General features: G+C 40.0%; 1 protein-coding gene across 4 annotated transcripts in view; it reads left to right on the top strand.

Annotated features, from left to right (window-relative positions):
- Positions 1-14,018, top strand: part of LOC121445412 (MICOS complex subunit Mic26) — a 47,155-nt gene extending 33,137 nt beyond the window's left edge. For 3 of the 4 annotated variants that reach the window (XM_041647548.1, XM_041647549.1, XM_041647551.1), the window contains exons 8-9: positions 9,951-10,016; positions 13,765-14,018. In XM_041647548.1, coding sequence (XP_041503482.1) covers positions 9,951-9,986 — 36 coding nt within the window. In that variant the 3' untranslated portion in view covers positions 9,987-10,016; positions 13,765-14,018. The remainder of the gene's footprint in view (positions 1-9,950; positions 10,017-13,764) is intronic. The other variant, XM_041647550.1, reaches the window with a different exon arrangement.

The following is a 14,018-nucleotide window of genomic DNA, read 5'->3' as shown; positions in this document are numbered from 1 at the left end:
GTTGTGAGCTCTTATGTGAGGGCTGGGAATTGGGAATTGAGCCCAGGTCTTCTGGAAGCACACCCAGTTCTTTCAACCACTGAGCCATCTCTCCAGCCCCCTTATTTTTATTTCCATGTGTTTATTTTTTATTGTGCATATTAATCATATGGTGAAGAGTTAAGCTCCGTTTGTTTTTTAATTGAGAGCAAAGAGTTAAGCTATGTTGGAACAGAAATCTTTGGGGGCCTTGAAGCTGAGTGTATTCTCTTCACTGACTGTCAAAACAATTACATATATATCAGCTCACAATATAGTTAAGGGGATGAAGCATACAACTGAAAATCCAAACAAGCAGAAGCACTCAAGAAAGGCACAGACAAGGCTTTCTGAAGGGACCCTGGGGTAGGTGGGCACTTCATAAAGGGAGACATGTTTGGAAGTTAGTTTTCCTTTTTTTCCCTTGTTTTTTTGAGGTAGGGTTTCTTTGTGTAGCTCTGCCTGGAACTTACTCTGTAGATCAAGCTGGCCTCAAACTCAAAGGTTGGTCTGCTTCTGTCTTCCAGGTGATGGGATTAAAGGTGTGTGGCACCACTGCTCTCAAGTCAAGTGTATTACCAGTCTCAATTAGTGTCTTCTAATTTGGAATATTTTGTACTGTAGTGATGTAGTACATATTTTTGGTTGTGTCCAGTCAAAGAAATTAATGGACATTATGGTTAAAGCAGGAACCTAAAGTCTTAAATGCAGGCTGGGAGAAAACCTAGTAAAATGCTTGCCTTGCAAGCATGAGGACCTGAGTCTGAACCCTAGAGCCCACATAAGAAGAGTTAGTGCATGCTGGCATGCGCTTATAATCCCAACCCTGTGGAGGTAGAGGGAGGCGGATCCCAGGGTCTCTCTAGACAACTGCCCTAGCCTAACAGGAGAGCTCCAGGCCAGTGAGGCCCCTTCTTCAAAACGAGCAGGTGGCGCCTGATGACATCTGACATTGTGCTCTCTCTTACACACACACACACACACACACACGCACGCACACACACACCTGATGACATCTGACGTTGTACTCTGGCCTACACAGACAGACACACACACACACACGATGACATCTAATGTTGTGGCCTACACACACACACACATGCACACACACACACACACACGATGACATCTTATGTGCTCTGGCCTACACACACACACACGATGACATCTAATGTTGTGGCCTACACACACACACACACACACACATGCACACACACACACACATGATGACATCTAATGTGCTCTGGCCTACACACACACACACGATGACATCTAATGTTGTGGCCTACACACACACACACACACATGCACACACACACACACACGATGACATCTAATGTGCTCTGGCCTACACACACACACACACGATGACATCTAATGTTGTGGCCTACACACACACACACACATGCACACACACACATGATGACATCTAATGTTGTGGCCTACACACACACACACACACACACGATGACATCTAATGTTGTGGCCTACACACACACACACACACGATGACATCTAATGTTGTGGCCTACACACACACGATGACATCTAATGTTGTGCTCTGGCCTACACACACACACACACACACGATGACATCTAATGTTGTGCTCTGGCCTACACACACACACACACACACACACACCTGATGACATCTAATGTGCTCTGGCCTACACATACACGCACGCATACATATATACACACACATGCATGCACATACACATGCAGGTATACTATGCATGTGTGTTTGTACACATAGACATACACAGATTAAAATGGTGTGAGTGATGGCCAGGATTTTTTTTGGTTTTTTTTTTTTTTTTGAGACCGTCTTCCTATGTAGGAGAGTCGGACACCTCAAACATTGTTCTCCTGCCTTAGTTGCTTAAGTAGCTTTGATTCCCGGTGTGTGCTGACCGTCAGTGGCTCAGTTCTTAGCTGTATTCTCTTTCATGTAACTATACTCTCAAGTACCTACAACAAATCTGTGGCAATTTGCTGCTCTGCCATATGCCATCTCCTTTTAGGAATTGATTCTAAACATTTGCATTTTGTCTTCTAGTAGTTATTAGGATAAAGGCATATTTTATTTTGTCATTGTCATTGGTCACTTAAAGTTCTTTGCTTCAGCTAAAATTTAAATGTCTAAAATGTAAAGATAGGTGCATCCAGAAACAGGGGCATCACAACATGGTTTGTGTTTCTTTTTTCTATAAGTGCAGTTTCAAGCTGGAGAGATGGCTCAGAGGTTAAGAGCACGGGCTATTCTTCCAAAGGTCCCGAGTTCATTTCCCAGCAACCACATAGTGAGTGACTCACAGCCATCTGTAATGAGATCTTGTGCCCTCTTCTGACCTGCAGGTGTACATGCATATAAAACACTGTATTCATAAAAAATAAATTTGAAAAGTATTGAAGTACAGTTTCAAACCCAACAGTAAAGCCACACATCTACCCACCTTCAAAACTAGGAAGTTACCCAGGCCCCTCCTATCTCCCAGAGGGAGTCACTAACTGAAATGTGTTTCTTTAATCCTTGGTTTTCTTTCAAGTTTTATATTTTGTTTAACCATGTATGTATATATTATAAAGCACTGTGGTTCTTCCATGTTCTTTTGTTTGTTTTAGCCATAGTCTCGTGTTGTCCTGACTGACCTTGAATTCACTGTATAGCTGAGGATGACGTTGAACTCCCGAACCTCCTCCCTTAGTCTTTTGAGTGCTAGCATTACAAGTGTGGGCCCTCACATCCAGTTCAGCTTTTGTAATTTTCCTTATCTTGACTTACAAACATATAAGCTCTCTCAGTTGAGACTTATTTGTACTTTAATATTATGATTATAAGCAATATAAGGCAGTAGCTTATTTATTTTAACTTCTGTAGACTATATTTTTGTGTGGAAAAATATATCCATTGATGGCTAATTGGGTAGTTTTCAGCATACTGTTGGCAGTATACAGAACTATGGGTGTTTTTTTTTTTTGTTTGTTTGTTTTTGTTTTTTTGACTTGCTTTGTACACCAGGCTGGCCTTGAATTCAAGAGAACTGTTTGCCTCTACCTCCTGAGTGCTGGGATTAAAGGAGTGTGCCAGCACATCTAACTCTGAGGGAGGGGGGAAAGGGGGAGAGAGAGAGAGAGAGAGAGAGAGAGAGAGAGAGAGAATGAGAATATATTTACCAGTGTCTATTTTGGAAGAGGTTTTTTTTGTTTTTTGTTTTTTTTCTCTTTTGGAGACGGTCTCTCTTTATGTAACTCTGACTGTATAGAACAGGCTGACCTCAGAGTTACAAAGACCCACCTGTCTGTCTTTCCCGAATTTGATACTAAAGGCTTGAGCCACCAGCTTGAAAAGCTTTAAACCTACAGGAGAGTTGTAAAACTAGCACTGTTCACTTAGATTCACCCATTAGCACCTGCTATTTTGTCTTACCATCTTTTAATATATGCAATTTGATCATATACACACATACGTATGTTCTTCTATGGAACCATTAGAAAGTTCTAAATATTCATTGTACTCTCCATACATCATCTATAATTCAATATGTATTTCCAAAGAACATGTAGGTTCATTGATATGAACAGCAATGGTAACATCATACCTAGGAAAGCTCTTTCATTGTTGATAGTAATATTACTTAATATATATTCCACACTCAAGATTTCTCTAGTTTCCCCCACTGACCTGCTTTTAACCTTCTAGAAACTTTCACAGCTGTGCATTGTTAAAAGGTAAATACTTGTTGACTATGACCTAAAATGAAAATGGATCAGTCAGCTCTCCACTTAACCTTCTGGGGAGGTAGCTGATAGGAGGCACAGCCTGCCTGCCTGTATCTTTCCCCAAAGTGTTGCTATGTAACCCTCTCAGGCTAGAACTCACTCTGTAGACCAGATTGGCCTTAAACTCAAAAGATCTGCCTGCCTCTGCCTGCTGAGTGCTAGGATTAAAGGTGCATACCACCATGCCAAGTTTTTATGACTTCTAGCTAATCCAGAGGCTGCTTCCTTCCTATTTGATCATTTGAAAGCTCTGTGTAGGCACAGAAGTCTGGTTTGTTTTGTTTTTGTAAGGAGAGTCTCACTGTGTACTTCAGATTGACTTTGAAGGTAGGGTCCTGCTTCATTCTTAGGAGTGCTGGGGTTCCAGCTGTGCATCAGCAAACGTGGCTGCTGTCTTTTCCTGACAGCCGGAAATTCTTTATACAGTTGATTTACTCATCTTCTCCAGAATTCTTTTACTTTAGAAACTTAATTAGAACATGAGTATTCTAAAACCTTTTCAGAATAATGCCAACCTCAGATCTTTTTTTTTTTAAGATTTATTTTAGTGTTCTGTCTGCCTGTATGCCTGCAGGCCAGAAGAGGGCGCCAGATAAAGATTTATTTTTTTTATGTATACCGTGTTCTGTCTGCATGTGTGCCTGCAGGCCAGAAGAGGGCGCCAGATCTCATTACAAATATTTGTGAGCCAGCATGCAGATATTGGGGATTGAACTCAGGACCTCTGAGCCATCTCTCCAGCCCCCAAATAATTCTTTTTTAAAGACACGGCCTTCTTTTGTAATCTGGGCTAGGCTGGAACATGTGGCTGTCTTTGTGTTTGCTGGGAGGATTGCATGCACGCCTGCCATAGGCAGCTTCTCAGAGTTCTCTTACAATTAGCTAAACACAACGGTCTCCCAGTAAATGGCAGATTTTTCTTTTTACTAGGTTTTTAAAATCTGCAAAAAGTTACTTTCAAATGACTGCTAAAAGCCAAAAATAATTATTTAAAGGTCAGAAAAACACAGAAATACAAACTTTTCTCAACACGAGAACTGGGTAGAACCTCTCATGCTGAGCTTTTAATAGTTTTAGTCTGGCCTTTCCTGGCTCAACAGGAAAATGCAAGAGAAACAATAGCCACCACCCTAAGTAAACATTGTGCACTCTCTTTCTGTATTCAAGATTTTTTAGCTGTTTAAACACAAGTTTAGTTGAGAGTAACTTACGTGATGATCGAAGATCTGCCTTTGAGTATATAAGAGGAGGTCCTTGAGGTTCAGTGATAATGGCGTGTCAGAGGCTGGAGACTGTGAACCACACCAGTTGCAATGAACGTTATTGGGCGGGGCTGATTGTGCCACACTGACACTCCCAGTGCCAGTGGGATGAATGAAGAGGTTGGAGAGGCAGGAAAATGGAAGAGGAGCAAGGTGGTTTTTTGTTCTGTTTTGTTTCTAATTAATTTTTTGGGGGGTGGTTTCTTTTGGGGAGGATGATGCAGGGGTAATGGGTAGATATGGAGGGAGGTGAACAGGATTTGGGTGCTTGGTGTGAAATTCCCAGAGAAGTCAATAAAGAGTTACATTATATATAAAAAATTTGCCTTTGAAATAATGCAGTCATATACCATGTGATTCCACTTATGTGAGGTATGTGGAGTTACTAAACACACAAAAGGAAAGATTGACTGGCAGGAGTTGCTAGGGGCTGGAGGAGGGAGGAATGGGAAGTTACTGATTGATGGGTAGAAAGTTTCAGACAAGATGAATAAGTTCTGAAGGTCTGCTCTTCAACCTTATTTTTAAAAAGAGAAAAATTATTACCTAGTTTCTTTATTTATAATAGTCTTATGTAAGAGAAATGACATACATCCAGAACAACTTTAGCTTTCTGGAAAATCTACCATGCTGCCCTTACCTTCTTTTTAATTTTCTAAGGTAGGAAGAGTAACGCTCTCTGCTCTTAACAGCTTCGGAACTTTACAGCACAACCTTGTCTCCGTTGTCCCTGAACCAATGAATGTACTCAGGCTGAACACAATGCGGGCTTACTATCTTTGCCCAGTAGGTCAGAAGTCCAGTGCTAACCCAAGGTGTTAGAAGGGCCACATTCCTCTCCAGAGGTCCTAGAACAGAATTCTTGTGGACTTAGGTTGTTGACAGAATTTCGTTCCTTTCTGCTGTAAACCTAGGTCTGTTTTGCTGCCTGGCAACTGAGGCTGACCCAGTTTCTGGAGACTTTCCTTGGTAGTCTCCTTCCTTTGCCTTCAAAACCAGCAGCATAGGCCTTCTTTTTCAAGGTGCTCTCTCTGACCCCCTTGTTTTGCTTCCATCTTAGCCTCTATTAGCTCTTCAAGGTCAACTGGGCCCATTCGCATAAGCCAAGGTAATTCTGATGAGTGTGCCATCTGAAGGTGTCGCAGAAAGTAACAGGTCTTAGATACAGACATCTGTGGTGTCACTATCCTGCCTATCATGTTCCAGTGAACTGAAATTTTGCTGGGCTCTTTAACAGGTCATCTGTCCTCACCTATTTATTTTATACTTTGCATTGTTTTCTTACATTTGCATACAAAATAATGGATTTTCTCTGGTATTTCCATACATACTTTGTTCTTGTTGATCCTGCTTCCTCATGCCTCTTATCCCCATGCCCTTTTAGTCTTTCTCTATACAGTAACCCCTGTATTTAATATCAGACATGTTTAGTACCCCCCTGCTCTAAGGACCCCTTCTTCACCTCTCATGGCTTACACTCACACCCATACCGACATGTATCTGTGTGTATTTGTGTGTGTATGTATGTGTGTTTGTATACATATACAAATTAAAATCTAGGAGCCACATAGGAAGGAAAACATACAGTGTTTGTCTTTCCAAGTCTGGCTTACCTTGCTTAATGTAATAATCTTCAGTTGTATCCATTTCTTTTTTTTGCAAATATGACAAAAATTTTGTTATTTATAATCTATCTATTAAGGGATACATACCACATTTACTTTGTCCATTCATCTACCGATGGACATTTAGGATGGTTTCATTTATTAACTACTTTTTTTTATTAAAAAGAAGTGACCTATCATACAGTAGGTTATATCCATTGAGCCTAGCTCAGAGTGCTCTTTACTCAGGAGCCTGACAGGCACGTTTTTATTACCTTCATTTTACAAGTAAGGAAATTGCATTTTTGAGGAGTTAAGCAATTGCTGAAAATAGTTCAGGACTCTAGAGTGTGTGTGTGCGCACACACTTGCAGGCATGTGTGTTTGTGTGTTTGTTGTGCACTCACACGTGGGAGTAGAGTTCAGAGGACAATGTCATCCTCAAGTGCTGTTCATCTGGGTTCTTTTGTTTTGAGAGTTGGTTTTTTACTGACCTGGGATTTCCCTAGTCTAGGCTGGCAGGCTTCTGAGCCCAAGGGATTCTCCTGTTGTTACCTTCCCACTTCTGAGATTACAAGAATGTGCCACCATGCCTGCATTTTTTTTTTCAATCATGGATTTTGGGAGTCAAAGTCACAAATTCCTGTCTAGTTCTAGGACTCACAGATTTTAGGAGGATGCAAAGCTTCTAATATTTGGCTGGCCGTATTAGTTACTTATTACTGAGATCGAGTACCTGATAAGGGGACCTTAAGAGAGGGAGAGCTTATTTGGGGTCTTGCTATGAAGGCACAGTCCTCATGGCTGGAAAGGCATGGTGATGGCGTGGCTCTTGCGGTGACTCTTATTTCCTCACATCTTAACAGAAGAGTGCAAGGAGTGTTGGCGCTCCACTTGCTTTCCTGTATGCTTAGTCTGCGACCAGAGACCATGACCATGGGATGATTCCCCCACACTTGGGGGAGAGCTTCCTGCCTCAGTTTAACCTCTCTGGCAACACTTTTACAGACACAACTCTGCGTCAGATTCCAAATCCAGTTAAAATGACAGTGAAGATTAACCACCACACTGACAGTCCACCTTGACATAGCAGTGCATAATAATTAGAGACCAATGTTTTGATGTTTCGAGCTTTTCAGAAACCATTTCAGTTTTGCTAACATAAATTGTTATTTGTGTTCATAGACATGGTAGTAAAACATTGAAAAACAAATATGCATTATAATCACATAAGGAAAATATCTTTTTAAAGAAAACTTGTTCTGAAAATACAGTAGATTTTTTTGCTTATTCTTAAATCACAAACTGCTTTTTGAAGTGAGAATGTTGTTTCCTTTGAGATCATGGTACTGTCTCAAGAGCTCTTAATTTGTAACGTGGTCATGGGTGGGTAGGTCCAGTATTTTTTTAGTGAGATATTGGTTCTGATTTGTATTATTATAAGTGTTATATATCTGAACAAGGCCATGTTCCTAGCAACAGATTGTTTTTCTCAATCAGTAGAATGGAATGCTTTGCCTGCTTATTTTCTTCATCTGAATTATTTTTCAGAAGCTTGAAAATTTGGCACCTTATTTTTTGAGGTTGAGATATTGGTAGGTATGGATAGAATGTGTCTAAAGAATATCATTAGATATACTTGGCAAGTAGTAAATAAATTTAATTAGGTGGGAAGCCACATTACTTTAGGGCAGCCCCAGTAGTCAGCCATGATTGTGTTACTTTCTTAACTTTCTTTTTATATCTTTGTCTTTGGATTTTTGAGGCAGGATTTCTTTGTGTAGCCCTGACTATCCTGGAACTCTCTCTGTAGACCAAGCTGGCCTCGGACTCACAGAGACCTGTCTGCTTCTGCCTCCCAAGCGCTGGAATTAAAGGTGTGGACCATCACCCCTGACTTATCTCTTATTTTTTAATGAATCGCTCCCCCCTTGAGACTCTGTGTGTAGAATAGACTGGCTGTAAGCTCCCAGTCTTCCTTCCTCTGCCTTCCAAGTGCTTAGATGATAGCTCTGCAGCGCTAGACCCCTAAGCTCTCTCCTATTCCATTTGTTCATGCAACAAATATTTGAATGCGGTGTGCACACATATGGACACACACATGGGATGGAGGTGGGAAGTGACTGTGCAGGGAGGGCTTAGCACTAATAATAGGTCCTTTAGAGTTCCATCAGGCCAGCTACTGTATATTGTGTTGAATCACCAGGCAGTGCATATGGTCTTGTTCCCCAGAACTCCTCTTTAAAGTGCTATGGTGTTATCATGGTGCCCATCTTATCATCGAAACTTGGATGCTCCTGTGAATGAGAGAGGACAGTGTTCATTATGCTGGTATGATGGGCATAAAGCAACACATAGAGAACTGTTCTAAACCGCTTGAGCAGACTTTAGAATTGCCCAGAAGCTATGCTGTGCACTGGCAGTCGGTCACATGCTCTTGCTTTCGCACCCCCCCTTCACTCATTAGTGCTGATGAGAGAGGCCACCAAGGCCACCTGCATCAAGTCTAGTCTCCCGAAGCACAGCCTCTCGGCCTGCCCAGCTGCAACCCAGAGTTGTTCAGACTGCCAATTCATGAGTTTTGATCTTTGATATCCAAGCAGGTCTTATTAATAGGATTTCAGAATCTAAGCCTTAAAAAATACAGAAAAGGAAAGCCTGAACTTAAGCACATGAATTTTCCCCACTAGAACCTTTTCTACATGTCTTCCCATGGATATGACCTAATTAATTATACGTTCTCCAAGGATAGTCAGGCAGAATGGTTGTGGCTCAATTTAAAGCTCTTTAAGAGTGTACGTTTAATGAATTGACCTTGTGGATAATGCAAGAAGCTCTCTTAACGTCTCTCAAGCCCTCTATGTCAGTGATAGTGGCATGTAGTAATAAATACAACTTTTAAGAAATAAATCTTTTGAATTTGAATTTGATTTTGCTTTTATGGAATCAACTGTTTGGCTGGATCTATAGAATAAGAATTCCTATAGCCCTTTTTTCTGTTCTCTGTACCTAAGCTACTTTTCCCAACAGGACACTGAAGGAAATGGACTAATCTCTTCAGTCTCCTGAGAAATGGGTCATCCTGTATTATATCCTCCTTTAACATATCTCATTGCAGTCCTAGTTGATAATTCGGGGTCTCAAGCCCTTCTTTGACACCCCACCTCAGACCTTCAACAAAATGACTTGACCACCTTACAAGGAAATAATAATAATTCATGTTTATGTTCAGCCAAATACTGAAGACATCTTGACATTAAAGCTTTGTATTTTCTTTTACAAGCCAGGAAATGTGAAGAACTCACCTGGAAATAAATAGAAAACTCCATGTTCTTTCCATTTTAATCAGGTAAAGAATAAAACAAAGAAACAAAGACCTGGTTATTTTCAGCGTTGTTAGTGCTAGCTAAAATGATTTCTTGTTAATTAATTAATTATAGCACTTTCACCTTGATGTGGAAACATAAGGGTCATATTTTATTCTGTCTTTAACTTCTGGCTTTAAATGCCATTACTTATTTAATTATGTTTGTGTTTCTTTTTGAGAAGTGCCAGAATTTTTTTAGATAAACTAGAACCAGACAGAGGTTAGAAACTGAATGCAATTTCTTTTGGTCTTATATTCAACTCACTATTACTCATGGTTGTTTAATATTTACTTACCAAGCACCTGCTAAGTATAAAAGTATTAATTCTATTAGTATTTTGTGTATGTTAAAATTATATAATAGATCTTGTCATTTCCTGATAATTAGCAAATTATAAGGAATTAAAATTTAACCTAGGTATTCAGCTGCATGAAATTAGCTTAGTTATGATAGATCTATAAAGAGGATTATTATTGTTTCAGTTATACTTAATTGCATGGGAGCATGTACAATTTTTTGTGGTACTGGGGTTGAACCCAAGGCGTCACACATACTGGGCAAGCACTCTCTCTCTACCCCTGAGCTATACCCATAGCCCTCACGTTCCCTTTTATTTTCTAGACACTTTTTCCATAAAGTTGCCTGGACTGGGCTTGAATTTATAATCTTTAAGTCTCAGCTTCCTGTGTAGCTAGAATGACAGACCCAGAGCTACAATTATTAATTAGAGAAGAAAGGTGGTATATTTTGTTAGATCAGGAGGTATATAGAAAATTTAAATGTGCATTTTTATTTGAACTTTATTTTTTTCATATTTCCTGCCATGAATATGAGTTTTCTTTTATAATCAGTTGTGTGTGTGGCACTGAGATTGAACCCAAGGCTTCACACATGCCAGGCAAGCATTCTACCAGTGAGTCAAAAGTCAGCCCATCTTAAAAAGTTGTGTTATATTGTTGTTTATCACAGTTACTGTTTAAAATGCCCCAAACTCTGCATTTGAGGCTTTCCTTTCTCAACTATCTCCATGTTCTTAGAGAGCCAGAGCGTCACATCACTTGAAATTTGAGAGGTCATGCAGTGCAACTCCCAGCCCTAAGCAGAATCCTCTGTTGCTCTGCTCATCACCCCTTTTTACGCTTCCATTGGTAGGAAACACATCACAGGGCAGTTGTCTTTGGACACTCCTGACAGTTTTGGAAGCTGCTGCTTATCGTAAGTGAAAGATATTGTCTTGTGACTCCTGAACAGCGGTCCTGATCCTGGTTGACGTGTCCCAGCAATCTAGTTCCCCTTTGACATTGATGCTAATGCAAAGTCAGTAGTTCTCTGCTGTTAGACAAACAATTTAATAACTACCCCGAGCTCTTGTTAAAGGGTAGAGGCCCAGGCTCCATCCCAGAATCAGCACTTTTGTGTATATGGCGGCAGAAGGGAGACTAGAGAGCGAGCTTCCAGAGGGCCATACAAGTCCTTAGATACTTTATATAGAATGTGTTTGTATTTCTCTATAGGGATGAGATCTAACAAAGAAAAAGTTGGTAATAAGCCATTTCAGTGTTCAGAGGGTTCTAGACCAGGGTTCAACTTACCCTATATACAACCTTGATTTTTTTAGTCCTGAATTTTTAGAACTTTATTGGTGGTTTAGTTTTTAATTATAAGAGCAGTAGGGGGTTAGGTAGCTGGCTTAGTCAGCCAAATGCTTGCCATGTAAACATGATGACCTAAGATTGGATTCCCAGCACCCACATAAACAGCTAGGTGTGGTGGCATGTTCCTGTGGTCCCAGCACTGGAGAGGTGGAGACAGATGGATTCCTGGAGCATGACGGCTGGAATCTAGCCGATTCAGTGAGCTCCAGGTTCACTGGGAGAGTCTGTCTCAAAAATAAGGTATACAGTGTTGAGAAAGATCCCCAATGTCGACCTCTGGCCACCAGGCACATGTGCACCTGCGTGCACATGCATATACATACACACACACACTATGCACACATAAAATAAAATGACAGTCTATGTTGGTTGTAGCTATTGTTTTGGAAGCTAGGGATGGAACCTGAGACTTTATACATGGTAGACAAGCACTCTATCTCTGAGTATACCCCAGTCCCAGATAAAAATTTTAAAAGCTTTCTGGTCATTATTCCTTTCCCAGAGATAGTTTCTGCTCATAATTTGGTACACTATAGACATTTAAGTATGCATGGATTTAAATAGATAATACACATTTGTATGCTTTTGGTTTTTTTGACTGCAAGTACACAAAAAAGTCCAAAAAGGTGTGTATAATTTTATCATCATACCAAAAGAAACTAACAGTAATTCCTTAATACCCTCTAATATCTAGTTAGTGTATAGATTTTCCTGTTTGTGTCAGTAATAACTTTGGTGTTGTTATTTTGAGATACATCCTCATTACATCGTTCAGGACTTGTGATCCTTCCGCCTCAGCCTTCTGAGTGCTGGGGATACAGTCTTGTTCAGCCATACTGGCCTTTCATAATAATTTTTTAGTTGGTTTATCAAATATTATCTGTCCTTCACATTTTAATGAATAATCTCTTATTTGTCTTTTAAATGTAATAGTTTCTTGTTCCTCATTTATTCATCGAAAAACTTGGCTTTTTTGGTCTTAAATTTGCCATGTTCAAATGGTGGCTAAATATGTCCACTTAGTGCCAACTCTCCTTTTCTCTTCATTTCCTTCTTCTTTTCCCATGTAGCAACAGTTGGATCTGAAAGCTTGATCAGATTTAGGCTTCATTTTTTTGTTATTATATCTCATAGATAGCACTATGCTTAGGTGTGTTTAATAAGGAATTTGCTTCTTCAACTGGGTTTATTGTGTATATTCTCCATCCGTATTTGTAGGCCTACTTTGCCCCTTCTTTATTTACATAGTTCCTGGTCTATACTTTACCATAGCTTACTTAATCCTTGTTAATATAGGTTGCTTCCAGAATTTAACAAAACAGTAAATCAGTTATATTCTTAGGATGTCACTAAAAGGTGAATAAACTGAGAGAGACCAATTAGCTAGTTGTTTGCATGTTTAAGAAATTTTGATTTTACATTAAAAGCTCAAGGGAAGTCAGTCATTGGCTTCTCAGATGTTGGGCTGTATGCTCAGTGCTAGAGTGCTTGCTTAGCGTGTGTCAGGCCCCAGGTTCAATCCCCAGCACATAAAAGATTTAGAAACTTCTAGAGCTGTGCAGGCTCATCATATATGAAGGAAAAGACAGTCTGGAGAAGATTAAGCTTGGCTTTGGTGTGTGTTTGTGTGTGTTTCATCCCTGGAAGGAAGGGTGTGAGGGAAAGGAAGGTATGAGGAGAGACATTCAACTGTCTGAGGATGATGGGATTGCGCTCTCCTTCAGTGATACATGGAAGTATGTCCTGGTCCTCAGAGGGCAAGAGGTGCATATATTCGCTGTGCCATTTAGGCATGTACTTGGCATCATCCACATACCTCAGTATGCTTGGGTACTCAGCCAGTTGAAAGTCTGGATATAGTATGGATGGAGCACAGTCTGAGTTTTGGCTCACTCTTCTGCAAAATGAGCCTAGGTGCTGTGTTTTCTAGCTCATTCTTTTTATGGTGATAAAATAGTAATGTAAAAACTTATACTGTTTATTAATTTAAACCTAGATACATTTCAAAATGCATAATTTTAGCGTCATTTTTGTTTTCCTGCGTACAGTTAACTTATATTTTTCTTTCTTTTAGTTATAGGTAAACATTGGAAACTCCAGACGGTAAATCAGTATTTCTACAGACAAATGGCAGAGAGTCAGTATTGGATATAGTAAACTGGCTTTCTTCAGGAAAAACAACACTAAGCCTCTTTGCTATCTTGGGTGATGCCATATTACAGGCCAACTAATCAGCAGTCCTTCACATGGAAATAATGTACAAGCCTTAGAACTTCTCATTCTTCTATCACTATTTATGTACATAATTAAAATCCAGATTCAAACAGA

This window comes from Microtus oregoni, unplaced genomic scaffold (assembly GCF_018167655.1).
Source record: "Microtus oregoni isolate MIOR12 unplaced genomic scaffold, Mior012 000186F_ref0000110, whole genome shotgun sequence".
NCBI classification, from domain to species: Eukaryota; Metazoa; Chordata; class Mammalia; order Rodentia; family Cricetidae; genus Microtus; species Microtus oregoni.
This window is presented reverse-complemented; position numbering and strand designations above follow the sequence as displayed.